General features: G+C 47.7%; 2 protein-coding genes across 4 annotated transcripts in view; one reads left to right on the forward strand and one right to left on the reverse strand.

Moving 5' to 3' along the window:
• The window catches only part of LOC106593728 (phosphoribosyl pyrophosphate synthase-associated protein 2), a 36,980-nt gene extending 36,145 nt beyond the window's left edge, over window positions 1-835 (forward strand). For all 3 annotated transcript variants that reach the window (XM_082976202.1, XM_082976201.1, XM_082976203.1), the window contains exon 11: window positions 1-835. This exon is cut by the window's left edge and continues 1,455 nt beyond it. The gene's annotated coding sequence lies outside the window, so the exon portion shown is untranslated.
• A 7,927-nt stretch (window positions 836-8,762) lies between these two features.
• On the reverse strand, window positions 8,763-21,264 carry LOC106602036 (uncharacterized). The gene is made up of 5 exons (XM_082976204.1): window positions 20,351-21,264; window positions 19,324-19,491; window positions 14,025-14,149; window positions 12,366-12,690; window positions 8,763-12,231 (listed from the first exon to the last, which is right to left on the reverse strand). The coding sequence occupies exons 1-5, from the start codon at window positions 20,807-20,809 to the stop codon at window positions 9,715-9,717; spliced, it is 3,594 nt and encodes a 1,197-aa protein (XP_082832330.1). The 5' UTR covers window positions 20,810-21,264; the 3' UTR covers window positions 8,763-9,714.

The raw sequence follows: 21,264 nt of genomic DNA on the forward strand, positions 1-21,264 counted from the left end.
ATAATAATGTTACAATAATAATGTTACAATAATAATGTTACAATAATAACATAATGTTACAATAATAATGTAACGATAATAACATTATGTTACAATAATACTGTAGCAATAATAATGTAACAATAATACTGTAACAATAATAATGTAACAATAATAACATTATGTTACAATAATAATGTAACAATAATAACATTATGTTACAATAATAATGTAACAATAATAACATTATGTTAAAATAATAATGTAACAATAATAATGTCACAATAATAATGTTACAATAATAATGTTAAAATAATAACATAATGTTACAATAATAATGTAACGATAATAACATAATGTTACAATAATAACATAATGTTAAAATAATAACATAATGTTACAATAATAATGTAACGATAATAACATAATGTTACAATAATAACATAATGTTACAATAATAACATAATGTTACAATAATAACATAATGTTACAATAATAACATAATGTTACAATAATAACATAATGTTACAATAATAATGTTGCAATAATAATGTTACAATAATTCTGTAACAATAATAATGTTTCAATAATACTGTAACAATAATAACATAATGTTACAATAATAATGTAACAATAATAATGTTACACTAATACTGTTACAATAATAATGTTACAATAATAATAATGTTACAATAATAATGTCACATTAATAATGTTACATTGATAATATACAATAATACTGTAACAATAATAATGTAACAATAATAACATAATGTTACAATAATAATGTTACAAGCTCTTTTATTTATTGTATTTTCTGCTCTGAATGAAAAATAAAAAGTAACAGAAATTGAAAGTAATCTTGTGTTGTTGTGATTGGAGGAGGAGGAGAGGGAGGGGGAGGAGGAAGGGGAGGAGGAAGAGGAAGAGGAGGGGGAGGAGGAGGAGGAGGGTCGTATCAATATGAGAACCTACAGCAACATCCTTATCTGTCTGCTACTCTGACATTGTTTTTTCCAAAATGTTCACATTGATGCACAACTTTTAGATGACTGTTCTTAAATGTATCAGTAGCTGCATTGCTGTATAGAAGGTCTATGTAGTGATGAAGGTTTTATTATTTAACCTTTATTTAACTAGGCAAGTCAGTTAAGAACAAATTCTTATTTTCAATGATGGCCTACCGGGGAACAGTGGGTTAACTGCCTCGTTCAGGGGGCAGAACGACAGATTTGTACCTTGTCAGCTCGGGGATTTGATCTTGCAACCTTTATGCTTACAAGTCCAACACTCTAACCACTAGTCTACCTGCCGCCCCTCCACTCTAACCACTAGGCTACCTGCCGTCCCTCCACTCTAACCACTAGGCTACCTGCCGTCCCTCCACTCTAACCACTAGGCTACCTGCCGTCCCTCCACTCTAACCACTAGGCTACCTGCCTCCCCTCCACTCTAACCACTAGGCTACCTGCCGTCCCTCCACTCTAACCACTAGGCTACCTGCCTCCCCTCCACTCTAACCACTAGGCTACCTGCCGTCCCTCCACTCTAACCACTAGGCTACCTGCCATCCCTCCACTCTAACCACTAGGCTACCTGCCGCCCCTCCACTCTAACCACTAGACTACCTGCCGTCCCTCCACTCTAACCACTAGGCTACCTGCCGCCCCTCCATCTAACCACTAGGCTACCTGCCGTCCCTCCACTCTAACCACTAGGCTACCTGCCGTCCCTCCACTCTAACCACTAGGCTACCTGCCGTCCCTCCACTCTAACCACTAGGCTACCTGCCGCCCCAATGTTTAGTCTTACATGATTAGTGCTTAGTGAATATGCATAATAATTCATTCATTACCAAGTGCATCAAAATAACAACATTGTTCCTCTGTTATTCTACATTATTCATATAGGTTGTAATAACATACTTACTGGTCTATGAAGTTGTGTTAGTGTAACAATTTGTCTCAGAACCAGGCTTCTGTTTCCCACAGAGACAGACCTCATCTCCAGCCTTAGTGTACCTGGCCTGGACAGACCTCATCTCCAGCCTTAGTGTACCTGGCCTGGACAGACCTCATCTCCAGCCTTAGTGTACCTGGCCTGGACAGACCTCATCTCCAGCCTTAGTGTACCTGGTCTGGACAGACCTCATCTCCAGCCTTAGTGTACCTGGCCTGGACAGACCTCATCTCCAGCCTTAGTGTACCTGGCCTGGACAGACCTCATCTCCAGCCTTAGTGTACCTGGTCTGGACAGACCTCATCTCCAGCCTTAGTGTACCTGGTCTGGACAGACCTCATCTCCAGCCTTAGTGTACCTGGCCTGGACAGACCTCATCTCCAGCCTTAGTGTACCTGGCCTGGACAGACCTCATCTCCAGCCTTAGTGTACCTGGCCTGGCCTGGACCTCATCTCCAGCCTTAGTGTGCCTGGCCTGGACAGACCTCATCTCCAGCCTTAGTGTACCTGGCCTGGACAGACCTCATCTCCAGCCTTAGTGTACCTGGCCTGGACAGACCTCATCTCCAGCCTTAGTGTACCTGGTCTGGACAGACCTCATCTCCAGCCTTAGTGTACCTGGCCTGGACAGAGACAGACCTCATCTCCAGCCTTAGTGTACCTGGCCTGGACAGACCTCATCTCCAGCCTTAGTGTACCTGGCCTGGACAGACCTCATCTCCAGCCTTAGTGTACCTGGCCTGGCCTGGACAGACCTCATCTCCAGCCTTAGTGTACCTGGCCTGGACAGACCTCATCTCCAGCCTTAGTGTACCTGGCCTGGACAGAGACAGACCTCATCTCCAGCCTTAGTGTACCTGGCCTGGACAGACCTCATCTCCAGCCTTAGTGTACCTGGCCTGGACAGACCTCATCTCCAGCCTTAGTGTACCTGGTCTGGACAGACCTCATCTCCAGCCTTAGTGTACCTGGCCTGGACAGAGACAGACCTCATCTCCAGCCTTAGTGTACCTGGCCTGGACAGACCTCATCTCCAGCCTTAGTGTACCTGGTCTGGACAGACCTCATCTCCAGCCTTAGTGTACCTGGTCTGGACAGACCTCATCTCCAGCCTTAGTGTACCTGGCCTGGACAGAGACAGACCTCATCTCCAGCCTTAGTGTACCTGGCCTGGCCTGGACAGACCTCATCTCCAGCCTTAGTGTACCTGGCCTGGCCTGGACAGACCTCATCTCCAGCCTTAGTGTACCTGGCCTGGACAGACCTCATCTCCAGCCTTAGTGTACCTGGCCTGGACAGAGACAGACCTCATCTCCAGCCTTAGTGTACCTGGCCTGGACAGACCTCATCTCCAGCCTTAGTGTACCTGGCCTGGCCAGACCTCATCTCCAGCCTTAGTGTACCTGGCCTGGACAGACCTCATCTCCAGCCTTAGTGTACCTGGCCTAAACAGAGTCACAGTACCACTGATATCCAGCAGGTGGCAGCAGATCTCCGGTCAACATCATTCCTGACATGGTAACACAAGTCACATTGTCGGCCCAAGTGGTTTGTCAATATCGGTGTGGAGCAACTTGACTGGCCTGTACACCTTTTGGGATGAATTGGAACGCCGACTGCGAGCCAGGGCCTACCGTCCAACATCAGTGCCCCGACCTCACTAATGCTCTTGTGGCTGAATGGAAGCAAGTCTCCGCAGTAATGTTCCAACATCTAGAGGAAAGCCTTCCCTGAAGAGTGGAGGCTGTTATAGCAGCAAAGGGGGGACCAACTCCATATTAATGACTTCCCAGAAGAGTGGAGGCTGTTATAGCAGCAAAGGGGGGACCAACTCCATATTAATGACTTCCCTGAAGAGAGGAGGCTGTTATAGCAGCAAAGGGGGGAACCAACTCCATATTAATGACCATGATGTTGGAATGAGATGTTGGACGAGCAGGTGTCCACATCCTGTTGGTCATGTAGTGTATACAGGTTATGTAGTGTATACAGGTTATGTAGTGTAAATAGGTTATGTAGTGTATATAGGTTATGTAGTGTAAATAAGTTATGTAGTGTATACAGGTTATGTAGTGTATACAGGTTATGTAGTGTAAATAGGTTATGTAGTGCATATAGGTTATGTAGTGTATACAGGTTATGTAGTGTATATAGGTTATGTAGTGTATATAGGTTATGTAGTGTAAATAGGTTATATGTAGTGTATACAGGTTATGTACTGTATATAGGTTATGTAGTGTATACAGGTTATGTACTGTATATAGGTTATGTAGTGTATACAGGTTATGTACTGTATATAGGTGATGTAGTGGATACAGGCCATGTAGTGTATATAGGTTATGTAGTGTATATAGGTTATGTAGTGTATATAGGTTATGTAGTGGATACAGGTTATGTAGTGGATACAGGTTATGTAGTGTATATAGGTTATGTAGTGGATACAGGTTATGTAGTGGATACAGGTTATGTACTGTATGTAGTTTATGTAGTGGATACAGGTCATGTAGTGTATATAGGTTATGTAGTGTATATAGGTTATGTAGTGGATACAGGTTATGTAGTGGATACAGGTTATGTAGTGTATGTAGGTTATGTAGTGGATACAGGTTATGTAGTGGATACAGGTTATGTAGTGGATACAGGTTATGGAGTGTATATAGGTTAAGGTTATGTAGTGTATATAGGTTAAGGTTATGTAGTGTATATAGGTTATGTAGTGTATATAGGTTATGTAGTGTATATAGGTTATGTAGTGTATACAGGTCATGTAGTGTATATAGGTTATGTAGTGTATATAGGTTATGTAGTGTATATAGGTTATGTAGTGTATACAGGTCATGTAGTGTATATAGGTTATGTAGTGTATATAGGTCATGTAGTGTATATAGGTTATGTAGTGTATACAGGTCATGTAGTGTATATAGGTTATGTAGTGTATATAGGTTATGTAGTGTATACAGGTCATGTAGTGTATATAGGTTATGTAGTGTATATAGGTCATGTAGTGTATATAGGTTATGTAGTGTATATAGGTTATGTAGTGTATACAGGTCATGTAGTGTATATAGGTTATGTAGTGTATATAGGTTATGTAGTGTATATAGGTTATGTAGTGTATACAGGTCATGTAGTGTATATAGGTTATGTAGTCTATATAGGTCATGTAGTGTATATAGGTTATGTAGTGTATACAGGTCATGTAGTGTATATAGGTTATGTAGTGTATATAGGTTATGTAGTGTATACAGGTCATGTAGTGTATATAGGTTATGTACTGTATATAGGTTATGTAGTGTATATAGGTTATGTAGTGTATATAGGTTATGTAGTGTATATAGGTCATGTAGTGTATATAGGTCATGTAGTGTATATAGGTTATGTAGTGTATATAGGTTATGTAGTGTATATAGGTTATGTAGTGGATACAGGTTATGTAGTGGATACAGGTTATGTAGTGTATATAGGTTATGTAGTGGATACAGGTTATGTAGTGGATACAGGTTATGTAGTGTATGTAGTTTATGTAGTGGATACAGGTCATGTAGTGTATATAGGTTATGTAGTGTATATAGGTTATGTAGTGGATACAGGTTATGTAGTGGATACAGGTTATGTAGTGTATGTAGGTTATGTAGTGGATACAGGTTATGTAGTGGATACAGGTTATGTAGTGGATACAGGTTATGGAGTGTATATAGGTTAAGGTTATGTAGTGTATATAGGTTAAGGTTATGTAGTGTATATAGGTTATGTAGTGTATATAGGTTATGTAGTGTATATAGGTTATGTAGTGTATACAGGTCATGTAGTGTATATAGGTTATGTAGTGTATATAGGTTATGTAGTGTATATAGGTTATGTAGTGTATACAGGTCATGTAGTGTATATAGGTTATGTAGTGTATATAGGTCATGTAGTGTATATAGGTTATGTAGTGTATACAGGTCATGTAGTGTATATAGGTTATGTAGTGTATATAGGTTATGTAGTGTATATAGGTTATGTAGTGTATACAGGTCATGTAGTGTATATAGGTTATGTAGTGTATATAGGTCATGTAGTGTATATAGGTTATGTAGTGTATATAGGTTATGTAGTGTATACAGGTCATGTAGTGTATATAGGTTATGTAGTGTATATAGGTTATGTAGTGTATATAGGTTATGTAGTGTATACAGGTCATGTAGTGTATATAGGTTATGTAGTCTATATAGGTCATGTAGTGTATATAGGTTATGTAGTGTATACAGGTCATGTAGTGTATATAGGTTATGTAGTATATATATAGGTTATGTAGTGTATACAGGTCATGTAGTGTATATAGGTTATGTAGTGTATATAGGTTATGTAGTGTATATAGGTTATGTAGTGTATATAGGTCATGTAGTGTATATAGGTCATGTAGTGTATATAGGTTATGTAGTGTATATAGGTTATGTAGTGTATATAGGTTATGTAGTGTATATAGGTTATGTAGTGTATATAGGTCATGTAGTGTATATAGGTTATGTAGTGTATATAGGTTATGTAGTGTATACAGGTCATGTAGTGTATATAGGTTATGTAGTGTATATCTCTCTCTCTCTCTCAGGAAAGGGTTTGTGGGTACTCTCTGGCTCTCGTTTCCTGTGAGTTCTAAATGCAGGTGGCTGTACAGCAGAGGAAATACCACTGTGTGTGTGGGTCATTGTTAAGCGTCCTGTCTTTGTCCAAACATTTCTCTCATTAACATTACGACCAGAACTACATTATACAGAAGGTTTTTCCTTTATTTATTTACTATTTTCTACATTGTAGAATAATAGTGAAGACATCAAAACTATGAAATAAAACAATATGGAATCATTTAGTAAACCAAAAAAAAAAGTGTTAAACAAATTAAAATATATTTAATAATTGAGATTCTTCAAAGTAGCCACCCTTTGCCATGATGATGACGGCTTTTGCACACTCTTGGCATTCTCTCAACCAGCTTCATGAGGTAGTCACCTGGAATGCATTTAATTCAACTGAGTGTGCAACTCAGGGGTCTTTCTGTCTGTATGTAGGTTAGCAGTGTGTGTGTGTGTGTGTGTGTGTGTGTGTGTGTGTGTGTGTGTGTGTGTGTGTGTGTGTGTTTTGAACAGCCACAGGAGAGGACAGTACCTATAGCTCCTTCCTATTTAAATTAAACACACAGGCTTTTGTTTTAAAATCCCGTCAGATAACCAGAGACAAAACAAGAGAAACTGTACAAAAAGCTCTAATCTCTCCACAGTTTGTACATTTCAACATCACTACATTCATAACCCTTGTAGAAAAACACACCATTCTCCTGGCAAAGCCTCATTTACACCTTTTTTTCCCCCCCCGCTTCAATCCAACGGTCCCGCACAAGAGTTCTGCATAACCGTCCTTCCAAACTCCCTTTCAAAGGTGTCCGTGAGGACGGGGAACGGACCGGGGAACGGACCGGGGAACGGACCGGGGAACGGACCGGGGAACGGACCGGGGAAACGGACCGGGAACGGACCGGGAACGGGCGGGGAACGGACCGGGGAAAGGACCGGGAACGGGCGGGGAACGGACCGGGGAACGGACCGGGGCATGGACAATTAGTCTTAATGCTGTCTGTATTTTTACCACAGGAAACACAACAGTCTCTCTCCTCTCTGCCAGGTCCGATACCAAACAAACTTTACGTGTGTGGTGTGTGTGTGTGTGTGTGTGTGTGTGTGTGTGTGTGTGTGTGTGTGTGTGTGTGTGTGTGTGTGTGTGTGTGTGTGTGTGTGTGTGTGTGTGTGTGTGTGTGTGTGTGTGACACTGAGTGGCGTGTGTGTGTGAGAAGCAGCTGTTTTTCCCAGAGTTCTGTGTGCTAAATCCAGATGGTCAGGCATTTGATGACCTCACAGGTCACAAAAAAAATGTTCCCGGTCAGAGTTCAGAGGTTAGAGGTTAGAGGTTAGAGATTTGTGGTCCGAGCCTGGCGCCCTTGTTGTCTCCCTGTGTCCTGTCTGTTGGTCTATCCTCTGTCCTATCTGTTTGTCTGTTGGTCTGTCCTGTCTGTTGGTCTGTCCTGTCTGTTGGTCTGTCCTGTCTGTTGGTCTGTCCTGTCTGTTGGTCTGTCCTGTCTGTTTGTCTGTTGGTCTGTCCTGTCTGTTGGTCTGTCCTGTCTGTTGGTCTGTCCTGTCTGTTGGTCTGTCCTGTCTGTTTGTCTGTTGGTCTGTCCTGTCTGTTTGTCTGTTGGTCTGTCCTGTCTGTTGGTCTGTCTGTTGGTCTGTCCTGTCTGTTTGTCTGTTGGTCTGTCTGTTGGTCTGTCCTGTCTGTTTGTCTGTTGGTCTGTCTGTTGGTCTGTCCTGTCTGTTTGTCTGTTGGTCTGTCCTGTCTGTTTGTCTGTTGGTCTGTCCTGTCTGTTGGTCTGCCCTGTCTGTTGGTCTGTTGGTCTGTCCTGTCTGTTGGTCTGTCCTGTCTGTTGGTCTGTCCGGTGTCCTGTCTACTGGTCTGTCCTGTCTGTTGGTCTGTCCTGTCTGTTGGTCTGTCCTGTCTGTTGGTCTGTCCTGTGTCCTGTCTACTGGTCTGTCCTGTCTGTTGGTCTGTCCGGTGTCCTGTCTGTTGGTCTGTCCTGTGTCCTGTCTGTTGGTCTGTCCTGTGTTCTGTCTGTTGGTCTGTCTGTTGGTCTGTCCTGTCTGTTGGTCTGTCCTGTCTGTTGGTCTGTCCTGTGTCCTGTCTGTTGGTCTGTCCTGTCTGTTGGTCTGTCCTGTCTGTTGGTCTGTCCTGTCTGTTTGTCTGTTGGTCTGTCCTGTCTGTTGGTCTGTCCTGTGTCCTGTCTGTTGGTCTGTCCTGTGTCCTGTCTGTTGGTCTGTCCTGTCTGTTGGTCTGTCCTGTCTGTTGGTCTGTCCTGTCTGTTGGTCTGTCCTGTGTCCTGTCTGTTGGTCTGTCCTGTCTGTTGGTCTGTCCTGTCTGTTGGTCTGTCCTGTCTGTTGGTCTGTCCTGTCTGTTGGTCTGTCCTGTCTGTTTGTCTGTTGGTCTGTCCTGTCTGTTGGTCTGTCCGGTGTCCTGTCTGTTGGTCTGTCCTGTGTCCTGTCTGTTGGTCTGTCCTGTCTGTTGGTCTGTCCTGTGTCCTGTCTGTTTGTCTGTCCTGTATGTTCCTCTGGTCTGTCTCTTTCAGTGTGTAGGACTGTAACTCTGTCTCTCTGGGTGTGGACCTGGGGGACGGCGAGGCGTGTGGTGGGGTTGGGATTGTGGGTGAGGTATCTCATGTCTCCAGAAGTCTTTCCAGCTGTGTGTCCACTTTAGAGTCATCACTAGCTAGTATAGAGTCATCGCTAGCCTGTACCAGTGTACGGTCAGTGTTAGTGAGTATAGGCTCATCGCTAGCCTGTGTAAGTGTAACCGATGTGAAATGGCTAGCTAGTTAGCGGTGGTGCGCGCTAGTATCGTTTCAATTGGTGACGTCACTCGCTCTGCGACCTTAAGTAGTCGTTCCCCCTTTGCTCTGCAAGGGCCGCGGCTTTTGTGGCACGATGGGTAACGATGCTTCGAGGGGTGTCAGTTCTTGATGTGCGCAGAGGGTCCCTGGTTCAAGCCCAGGTTGGGGGCGAGAAGAGGGACGGAAGCTATACTATTGCATAAGGTCAATGCTGGCCTCCTCTCTCCGTAGTGTCACTATGGTGGTTCGTCTCAGAGGTCAGAGGTTATCAGTGAGATGACTGAATCGCCGGTCCCTCCCCTTGTGCCCTCAACTGTTTACTGGCTGTCACATTGTTGTAGTTCCTGTGTTAGCAAATCGTTAGCATACTACTGTTTCTCTTGTGCTAGTTGAGTGTTAGCCTGTTGTGCTAGTTGAGTGTTAGCCCGTTGTGCTAGTTGAGTGTTAGCCTGTTGTGCTAGCTGAGTGTTAGCCTGTTGTGCTAGTTGAGTGTTAGCCTGTTGTGCTAGTTGAGTGTTAGCCTGTTGTGCTAGCTGACTGTTAGCCTGTTGTGCTAGCTGACTGTTAGCCTGCTGTGCTAGCTGACTGTTAGCCTGTTGTGCTAGCTGCGTGTTAGCCTGTTGTGCTAGCTGACTGATAGCCTGCTGTGCTAGCTGATTATTAGCCTCTTCTTTCTCCATGCTAACTGCAGTATGTTTAGTATCTATACTATGTGTAGTATCTACAGTAGGGTGTGTATTCTGTGTAGGGCGTGGGGTCTCTTCCCCCTCAGGTCTCCAGTGTAGCTCGTTGGCCAGTAGATCACAGACAGACTCAGAGTCACACTCATAATATTCCTCCGATGCCGTCGACATGTTAGATTCACAGGACGGGGACGACACGCCGGGAGCGTGTGTGAGCAGGTCGTGTCTGTGTGTACGGAGGTCAGGCGTGCGTGTGTGCTGACACAGTCCTTTTGCGGTCTCACAGTCCCTCTGGGGTTGCACTGCGGTCTCGCAGTCACTCTGGGGTTGCACTGCAGTCTCGCAGTCACTCTGGGGTTGCACTGCGGTTTCGCAGTCACTCTGGGGTACTACTGCGGCCTCGCAGTCACTCTGGGGTACTACTGCGGTCTCGCAGTCACTCTGGGGTACTACTGCGGTCTCGCAGTCACTCTGGGGTACTACTGCGGTCTCACAGTCACTCTGTGTTCGCAGTGCGGTCTCACAGTCACTCTGTGTTCGCAGTGCGGTCTCACAGTCACTCTGTGTTCGCAGTGCGGTCTCACAGTCACTCTGTGTTCGCAGTGCGGTCTCACAGTCACTCTGGGGTCGCAGTGCGGTCTCACAGTCACTCTGTGTTCGCAGTGCGGTCTCGCAGTCACTCTGGGGTTGCACTGCGGTTTCGCAGTCACTCTGGGGTACTACTGCGGCCTCGCAGTCACTCTGGGGTACTACTGCGGCCTCGCAGTCACTCTGGGGTACTACTGCGGTCTCGCAGTCACTCTGGGGTACTACTGCGGTCTCGCAGTCACTCTGGGGTACTACTGCGGTCTCACAGTCACTCTGTGTTCGCAGTGCGGTCTCACAGTCACTCTGTGTTCGCAGTGCGGTCTCGCAGTCACTCTGTGTTCGCAGTGCGGTCTCACAGTCACTCTGAGTTCGCAGTGCGGTCTCGCAGTCACTCTGGGGTACTACTGCGGTCTCACAGTCACTCTGTGTTCGCAGTGCGGTCTCGCAGTCACTCTGTGTTCGCAGTGCGGTCTCACAGTCACTCTGTGTTCGCAGTGCGGTCTCACAGTCACTCTGTGTTCGCAGTGCGGTCTCACAGTCACTCTGAGTTCGCAGTGCGGTCTCGCAGTCACTCTGTGTTCGCAGTGCGGTCTCACAGTCACTCTGAGTTCGCAGTGCGGTCTCACAGTCACTCTGAGTTCGCAGTGCGGTCTCGCAGTCACTCTGAGTTCGCAGTGCGGTCTCGCAGTCTAGCCACAGTCCAGTTCCATTCAGACAGTCTGTTTTTGGTCCAGTTAGCTCCAGACTGTCTGTCTTCTTGACCACTCTGACTCCACATAGGTCCTGACCACTCCCGCTCCTCATGACCAACTGCACCGTCCGGGGTTTAGGGACTGGGGTGAAGGTAAGGGAGGGGCATACGGGACTGGGGAGAGTGGGGGAGGTGGGGTAGGGAATGGAGTTAGGGGTACAGTTAGGGGTAGATTTAGGGGTAGATTTAGGGGTAGGGGTAGACTTAAGGGTAGGGGTAGAGTTAAGGGTAGGGGTAGACTTAAGGGTAGGGGTAGAGTTAAGGGTAGGGGTAGAGCTAAGAGTAGGGGTAGGGGTAGAGTTAGGGGTAGGGGTAGAGTTAGGGGTAGGGATAGAGTTAGGGGTAGGGGTAGAGTTAAGGGTAGGGGTAGAGCTAAGGGTAGGGGTAGGGGTAGAGTTAGGGGTAGGGATAGAGTTAGGGATAGGGGTAGATTTAGGGGTAGGTGTAGAGTTAAGGGTAGGGGTAGATTTAGGGGTAGGGGTAGAGTTAAGGGTAGAGTTAGGGGTAGGGGTAGAGTTAAGGGTAGAGTTAGGGATAGGGGTAGAGTTAAGGGTAGAGTTAGGATTAGGGGTAGAGTTAAGGGTAGGGGTAGGTCTAGGCACAGCCCTGTCAGGAAGTGGCTCCTCATTGGGCAGGGCAAAGGGACTGCTGAAGCGTATCGCCTGGCTCGTCTCGAACCTCTCGGAGCGTTGCAGGTGCACCTGGGTCGGCCGCGACGCGTCCCGCACGTTAATGAACCCGATGACGTCTCTGGGGGGGTCGGGTTCGGGCCAGGTGGGCAGGTACGGAATCAGGTACGCTTTCTCCAGACAGGCTAATCCCGGGTGGAGGGGCGCGGCTTCCACTGGCTCCGGGACACGCCCCTAGATTGATTGAAATGAATGATTATAATATTGAGGAAACTTTTTAAAAGAATATAGATAAACAAATCTACAGGTGTTTTATTAACGAGCACGGTACATTATGGTAAAGTAGGGGGAGCAATGCATTCTGGTACCTTTGTTTTCAAGGGGTTCTGGGAGTTGGAGTTCTTTCCGGAGGAGACGGGGCTGGCGCCGCTAGCGTTAGCGTTAGCGTCGCCGATCACCAGGGCGTATTTAGGGCTGAACAGCTTCCTGGCGTTAGCTGCGGAGAGAGAAGCGACAGGGCTGGCCTTGGGGAGGGGCTCCGGCTCCGGCTCCGTCTCCATGGTGACCCCGCGGAGGTCGACCCCGCTGGAGGTCAGGTAGAGGTCACGGAACAGCTGGTCAAAGGAGTCAACCGCCTGGCCCGTTACCAAGGTGACCAGGTGTCTGTCCAAACGAGACGCCGTCCAGGTGAAACTGGAAGGGAAGGAGCACACGATACAGACAGGGGTCAGAGGTTAGGGGTCGTCACTACAAAGAGCCTTCCTCGGCGATCACAACAAAAAAAATGAAATGGCACTGAACTAGTGATGCTCAGACCGATGCCTGTATTAATCCTGTAACCACGCGGAATTAACCCCGTAAACACAGAGAATTAACCCTGTAACCACACAGAATTAACCCTGTAACCATGCGGAATTAACCCTGTAACCACGCGGAATTAACCCTGTAACCATGAGGAATTAACCCTGTAACCAGAGGGAATTAACCCTGTAACCATGTGGAATTAACCCTGTAACCATGCAGAATTAACCCTGTAACCATGTGGAATTAACCCTGTAACCACGCGGAATTAACCCTGTAACCACGCGGAATTAACCCTGTAACCACAGGGAATTAACCCTGTAACCACGTGGAATTAACCCTGTAACCACGCGGAATTAACCCTGTAACCACGCGGAATTAACCCTGTAACCATGCGGAATTAACCCTGTAACCACGCGGAATTAACCCTGTAACCACGTGGAATTAACCCTGTAACCACGCGGAATTAACCCTGTAACCACGTGGAATTAACCCTGTAACCATGTGGAATTAACCCTGTAACCACGTGGAATGAAGCCTGTAACCACGCGGAATTAACCCTGTAACCACGTGGAATTAACCCTGTAACCACGCGGAATTAACCCTGTAACCACGCGGAATTAACCCTGTAACCACGCGGAATTAACCCTGTAACCATGCGGAATTAACCCTATAACCATGCGGAATTAACCCTGTAACCACGCGGAATTAACCCTGTAACCACGCGGAATTAACCCCGTAACCACGGAGAATTAACCCTGTAACCATGCGGAATTAACCCTGTAACCACGAGGAATTAACCCTGTAACCATGCGGAATTAACCCTGTAACCACACGGAATTAACCCTGTAACCATGCGGAATTAACCCTGTAACCACGCGGAATTAACCCTGTATCCACGGAGAATTAACCCTGTAACCATTATTAATGTGTCCAAAATTAGGGGTCAGAGGTCAGAGGTTAGGGGTCAGAGGGTTAGGGGTCAGAGGGTTAGGGGTCAGAGGGTTAGGGGTCAGAGGTTAGGGGTCAGAGGGTTAGGGGTCAGAGGGTTAGGGGTCAGAGGTTAGGGGTCAGAGGGTTAGGGGTCAGAGGGTCAGAGGGTTAGGGGTCAGAGGTTAGGGGTCAGATGGTTAGGGGTCAGAGGGTTAGGGGTCAGATGGTTAGGGGTCAGAGGTTAGGGGTCAGAGGGTTAGGGGTCAGAGGTTAGGGGTCAGAGGTTAGGGTACCTGTACGATCCAGAAACAGCCTTGTCTCCATCTACCAACAGGAACCTGTGACCCAGACGTCCTCTCACCCTGGAACACGACCTACTGAGGAACTCTGCTCCTCCTGTCACACCCACACGCAGGCTCTGCAGGACAGAGGGGTGTTGAGAGGACAGTGGACAGCAGGACAGAGGGGTGTTGAGAGGACAGTGGACAGCAGGACAGAGGGGTGTTGAGAGGACAGTGGACAGCAGGACAGAGGGGTGTTGAGAGGACAGTGGACAGCAGGACAGAGGGGTGTTGAGAGGACAGTGGACAGCAGGACATAATGACTGGTGTGTTGAGAGGACAGTGGACAGCGAGACATAATGACGGGTGTGTTGAGAGGACAGTGGACAGCAGGACATAATGACTGGTGTGTTGAGAGGACAGTGGACAGCAGGACATAATGACGGGTGTGTTGAGAGGACAGTGGACAGCGGGACATAATGACGGGTGTGTTGAGAGGACAGTGGACAGCAGGACATAATGACGGGTGTGTTGAGAGGACAGTGGACAGCAGGACATAATGACGGGTGTGTTGAGAGGACAGTGGACAGCAGGGACATAATGACGGGTGTGTTGAGTGGACAGTGGACAGCAGGACATAATGACGGGTGTGTTGAGAGGACAGTGGACAGCAGGACATAATGACGAGTGTGTTGAGAGGACAGTGGACAGCGGGACATAATGACGGGTGTGTTGAGAGGACAGTGGACAGCGGGACATAATGACTGGTGTGTTGAGAGGACAGTGGACAGCAGGACATAATGATGGGTGTGTTGAGAGGACAGTGGACAGCAGGACATAATGACGGGTGTGTTGAGAGGACAGTGGACAGCAGGACATAATGGCGGGTGTGTTGAGAGGACAGTGGACAGCAGGACATAATGATGGATGTGTTGAGAGGACAGTGGACAGCAGGACATAATGATGGATGTGTTGAGAGGACAGTGGACAGCAGAACATAATGACGGGTGTGTTGAGTGGACAGTGGACAGCAGGACATAATGATGGGTGTGTTGAGAGGACAGTGGACAGCAGGACATAATGATGGATGTGTTGAGAGGACAGTGGACAGCAGGCAGGACATAATGATGGGTGTGTTGAGAGGACAGTGGACAGCAGGACATAATGACGGGTGTGTTGAGAGGACAGTGGACAGCAGGACATAATGACGGGTGTGTTGAGAGGACAGTGGACAGCAGGACATAATGACGGGTGTGTTGAGTGGACAGTGGACAGCAGGACATAACGACTGGTGTGTACAGTAAGTGGTTCGACAGGTAGACGTGTCTGTTGTCTGTTCTGTGGGTGTGACCTGGTGAAGCCTGTTTAACTGCCAGATAACATATGGAAAGTAGCACACAGCCACAACACTGGGGCTCTATAAAATACTCTCTCTCTCTCTGTCTCTCTCTCTCTCTCTCTTCTCTCTCTCCCCTCTCTCTCTTCTCTCTCTCTCTCTCCCCCTCTCCCTCCCTCTGTTCTCTCTCTCTCTCTCTCTCTCTCTCTCTCTCTCCCTGTCTGTCTGTCTGTCTGTCTGTCTGTCTGTCTGTCTGTCTGTCTGTCTGTCTGTCTGTCTGTCTGTCTGTCTGTCTGTCTGTTGTCTGTCTGTCTGTCTGTCTGTCTGCCTGCCTGCCTGCCTGTCTGTCTGTCTGTCTGTCTGTCTGTCTGTCTGTCTCCCGTCGTAGGTCAAAACAGTTTGAAAACCCCTTGGACACATGACAGTGGTAACAAATGGGAGTTGGGTTGCTATAGTGACGCTACAGTATTTCCTACAGTCTCCTACTGTGACTGGAAGGGTGTTGTCCATTGGTTCCAAAAGTACAACATTTATTCCACTTTTAATAGTTTAGCTGAATTACGTTCCTCGTCAGACGGTTCTGCTTTCACCTCTTCCTGGAATAACAGCCTGTCGGTGCTGCTCAACCAGCCTGTGACCTCGGTCGGTGCTGCTCAACCAGTCTGTGACCTCGGTCGGTGCTGCTCAACCAGTCTGTGACCTCGGTCGGTGCTGCTCAACCAGCCTGTGACCTCGGTCGGTGCTGCTCAACCAGTCTGTGACCTCGGTCGGTGCTGTTCAACCAGTCTGTGACCTCGGTCGGTGCTGCTCAACCAGTTCTGTGACCTCGGTCGGTGCTGCTCAACCAGTCTGTGACCTCAGTCGGTGCTGCTCAACCAGCCTGTGACCTCGGTCGGTGCTGCTCAACCAGCCTGTGACCTCGGTCGGTGCTGCTCAACCAGTCTGTGACCTCGGTCGGTGCTGCTCAACCAGCCTGTGACCTCGGTCGGTGCTGCTCAACCAGCCTGTGACCTCGGTCGGTGCTGCTCAACCAGCCTGTGACCTCGGTCGGTGCTGCTCAACCAGCCTGTGACCTCGGTCGGTGCTGCTCAACCAGCCTGTGACCTCGGTCGGTGCTGCTCAACCAGCCTGTGACCTCGGTCGGTGCTGCTCAACCAGCCTGTGACCTCGGTCGGTGCTGCTCAACCAGCCTGTGACCTCGGTCGGTGCTGCTCAACCAGCCTGTGACCTCGGTCGGTGCTGCTCAACCAGCCTGTGACCTCGGTCGGTGCTGCTCAACCAGCCTGTGACCTCGGTCGGTGCTGCTCAACCAGCCTGTGACCTCGGTCGGTGCTGCTCAACCAGTCTGTGACCTCGGTCGGTGCTGCTCAACCAGTCTGTGACCTCGGTCGGTGCTGCTCAACCAGTCTGTGACCTCGGTCGGTGCTGCTCAACCAGTCTGTGACCTCGGTCGGTGCTGCTCAACCAGCCTGTGACCTCGGTCGGTGCTGCTCAACCAGTCTGTGACCTCGGTCGGTGCTGCTCAACCAGTCTGTGACCTCGGTCGGTGCTGCTCAACCAGCCTGTGACCTCGGTCGGTGCTGCTCAACCAGCCTGTGACCTCGGTCGGTGCTGCTCAACCAGCCTGTGACCTCGGTCGGTGCTGCTCAACCAGCCTGTGACCTCGGTCGGTGCTGCTCAACCAGCCTGTGACCTCGGTCGGTGCTGCTCAACCAGCCTGTGACCTCGGTCGGTGCTGCTCAACCAGCCTGTGACCTCGGTCGGTGCTGCTCAACCAGCCTGTGACCTCGGTCGGTGCTGCTCAACCAGTCTGTGACCTCGGTCGGTGCTGCTCAACCAGTCTGTGACCTCGGTCGGTGCTGCTCAACCAGTCTGAGTACGAGACATCAGCTGTGTGTGGGGGGGGGGGAATTTAGCTGCATATTGATGAGTTAACGAGACAGCGGCTGGCGATTGTCTAGTGCCATCGATGTTTGCAATAGGCCCCCTCTGTCATTTGATTCTATTCCAATAGGCTGCATTCTGTAGGCTACCCGTTAGCCTATCCATTGGCACACCAGGACAGGTGTGAAAACCCATTATAGACGACTGTGTTATCCTGGCTGTGGTTGAAGAGCTGATTCGGGCCATCAGTTAAGAGGCAGATGTCGGCCTACAGTAGAACAATAAACTTTCCTCTAGTGAGCTCCTACTTTTCCTTTAAAAAACGCTTTTGGGAAAGAGGACCCAGAACTACTGCGGCTCATTAACACTCTGTGGTGTAAAAACCTCCCAAGCACCAGAACTAAACTGCTCATTAACACTCTGTGGTGTAAAAACCCACCAAGGACCAGAACTACTGCGGCTCATTAACACTCTGTGGTGTAAAAACCTCCCAAGCACCAGAACTAAACTGCTCATTAACACTCTGTGGTGTAAAAACCCACCAAGGACCAGAACTACTGCGGCTCATTAACACTCTGTGGTGTAAAAACCTCCCAAGCACCAGAACTAAACTGCTCATTAACACTCTGTGGTGTAAAAACCCACCAAGGACCAGAACTACTGCGGCTCATTAACACTCTGTGGTGTAAAAACCCACCAAGGACCAGAACTACTGCGGCTCATTAACAGTCGGTGGTGTAACAACCCACCAAGCACCAGAAATAAACTGGTCATTAACTCTCTGTGGTGTAAAAACCCACCAAGGACCAGAACTACTGCGGCTCATTAACACTCTGTGGTGTAAAAACCCTCAAGGACCAGAACTAAACTGCTCATTAACACTCTGTGGTGTAAAAACCTCCCAAGCACCAGAACTACTGCGGCTCATTAACACTCTGTGGTGTAAAAACCCACCAAGGACCAGAACTACTGCGGCTCATTAACACTCTGTGGTGTAAAAACCCTCAAGGACCAGAACTAAACTGGTCATTAACACTCTGTGGTGTAAAAACCCACCAAGCACCAGAATTAAACTGGTCATTAACACTCTGTGGTGTAAAAACCCACCAAGCACCAGAATTAAACTGGTCATTAACACTCTGTGGTGTAAAAACCCACCAAGCACCAGAAATAAACTGGTCATTAACTCTCTGTGGTGTAAAAACCCACCAAGGACCAGAACTACTGCGGCTCATTAACACTCTGTGGTGTAAAAACCCTCAAGGACCAGAACTAAACTGCTCATTAACACTCTGTGGTGTAAAAACCTCCCAAGCACCAGAACTACTGCGGCTCATTAACACTCTGTGGTGTAAAAATCTCCCAAGCACCAGAACTAAACTGCTCATTAACACTCTGTGGTGTAAAAACCCACCAAGGACCAGAACTACTGCGGCTCATTAACACTCTGTGGTGTAAAAACCCTCAAGGACCAGAACTACTGCGGCTCATTAACACTCTGTGGTGTAAAAACCCTCAAGGACCAGAACTAAACTGCTCATTAACACTCTGTGGTGTAAAAACCCCCCAAGCACCAGAATTAAACTGGTCATTAACACTCTGTGGTGTAAAAACCCCCAAGCATCAGAACTACTGCGGCTCATTAACACTCTGTGGTGTAAAAACCCCCAAGCATCAGAACTAAACTGCTGATTAACACTCTGTGGTGTAAAAACCCACCAAGCACCAGAATTAAACTGGTCATTAACACTCTGTGGTGTAAAAAACCCCCAAGCACAGAACTAAACTGCTCATTAACACTCTGTGGTGTAAAAACCCACCAAGCACCAGAATTAAACTGGTCATTAACACTCTGTGGTGTAAAAAACCCCAAGCATCAGAACTACTGCTGCTCATTAACACTCTGTGGTGTAAAAAACCCCAAGCACCAGAACTAAACTGCTGATTAACACTCTGTGGTGTAAAAACCCACCAAGCACCAGAATTAAACTGGTCATTAACACTCTGTGGTGTAAAAACCCCCAAGCACCAGAACTACTGCGGCACATTAACACTCTGTGGTGTAAAATCCCCCAAGCACCAATGTGTTACCTTCAGGTGCCCGGGATGCATGGCAGCCCTCTCAGCCATAGACAGGAAGTGAGGTAACGCTGCTCTTTCCAACAGGATGTAGACAGACACTTTCCTTTTAAAGCACGCCTCCAGAAGGTCTCTGAAGATATCTACATCCGTAAACTGGTCCATCACCACCGCAATCACCTACACACACACACACACACACACACACACACACACACACACACACACACACACACACACACACACACACACACACACACACACACACACACACACACACACACACACACACACAGGTCAAGACACATGTTAGAATGCATGATAGGGCGGTAGGTACCGGTTGGAGCTTTGGGCCAGTAACTAGCAGGTAGTCTACCGGTTAGATCTTTGGGCCAGTAACCAGCAGGTAGTCTACTGGTTAGATCTTTGGGCCAGTAACTAGCAGGTAGTCTACCGGTTAGATCTTTGGGCCAGTAACCAGCAGGTAGCCTAGCGGTTAAAGCTATGGGCCCTCCTCTGTAGCTGGTTATAATGTAGGGGGGGGTCACGACCTAGTGAAAGTTCCCTCCTCTGTAGCTGGTTATAATGTAGGGGGGGTCACGACCTAGTGAAAGTTCCCTCCTCTGTAGCTGGTTATAATGTGTGGGGGGGGGGGGGGGGTAACGACCTAGTGAAAGTTCCCTCCTCTGTAGCTGGTTATAATGTATAGTTGGTTGAACCCACAGTGTCTATTGATTTGCAGTCAGCAGCATAACAATGAGGTCATCTGGTATCTTTAATCTGTGTGTACTTTGTCTTGTACCGCACCAGTATATGCTGGAATATACTGTTCTGTACTATGACCCTGGAGAATGGGAACAGCCTATACACACAGACAGACAGACAGACAGACAGACAGACAGACAGACAGACAGACAGACAGACAGACAGACAGACAGACAGACAGACAGACAGACAGACAGACAGAGAGTATTCATGTTTCATACGATATATAACCGTCATAATAATTATATAAAAAAAAAAAAAAAACTCGCTTTACCTTCTGCGCCTGCGCGATGGTTTTCCTAACCATCTCTTTGATGTGTGCGTAACCGTCCAGTGGCGGCTGCGCGTACACAGTGACGCGAGTCACTCCTCTGTAGGACGCGCAGTCCGGCCATCCGAGGTCCAGCCGCGGGAGCGAGCAGTCAGAAAGCTCCGGCCAGTATTGAAGAGACACCGGGAGTTCATCACTGTCTGAGTCAACGACCCGACTGAGTTCTGATTCCGGGTCGCATACTTCCTCTACTGACCGGGTCAAACGGTCCACCTCTTGGTCCGAAAGGAAACACCGGAGATTGTTCGCGTGGAGGAATTTATTAAAAGCATCGCTTCCATCCCGGAGGAGAATCTCGAGCGCTAAACGTTGTTCCTCGGAATAAAAAAAATCCGGTTTAGATTCATTCGTCCGGAGATTCACGTTATTCTCATCCAAACATTGGATTTGTGATAACGCCATGGTTTGAGACCCACCGAACAGTAACCGGAAAAATAAATAAATGTTTTTAAAAAACGGAGCACTAGTTAAATAAACAACATTATTCTACAATAATCAGAAATATCTTCCCAACTCTCTCTGGAATGAAAAGTTACCGGGTAGGCTTGGAACTATTCCCGGTAAAGTCAGACAGATTCAACGGGACTACAACTGACCGGTTCCGCCATTACCATTATTATTATTATTAATCCCCGCGTTACCGGTCCGTTTTGTCCACGCACTTTTTCACCCCCGTCTCTCTCTCTCTCTCTCTCCCGGGGAGCACACTACTCACAACACAACCCGTTACCAGCTTCACCGGAAAGGTGTGACAAGAACTCACACGCCCGCTCTATCACGTGATCCAGAATTTCCCTTTTTTTACTCTCATTACCCACATAACTGCCCCGCGGGACAAAAGACGGGATCAGTGTTTA

This window comes from Salmo salar, chromosome 06, assembly GCF_965601325.2.
Source record: "Salmo salar chromosome 06, fSalSal1, whole genome shotgun sequence".
Lineage (NCBI taxonomy): Eukaryota > Metazoa > Chordata > Actinopteri > Salmoniformes > Salmonidae > Salmo > Salmo salar.

What these genes read in the sequence shown, in the direction of transcription:
- LOC106602036 (XM_082976204.1), bottom strand. Translation starts at nt 20,809, where the DNA reads ATGGCGTTATCACAAATCCAATGTTTGGATGAGAATAACGTGAATCTC. An exon ending in CCATCGCGCAGGCGCAGAAG is followed by an intron (nt 19,492 to 20,350) that starts GTAAAGCGAGTT and finishes GTGTGTGTGTAG; the next exon opens with GTGATTGCGGTGGTGATGGA. An exon ending in AGAACCCCTTGAAAACAAAG is followed by an intron (nt 12,232 to 12,365) that starts GTACCAGAATGC and finishes CAATCAATCTAG; the next exon opens with GGGCGTGTCCCGGAGCCAGT.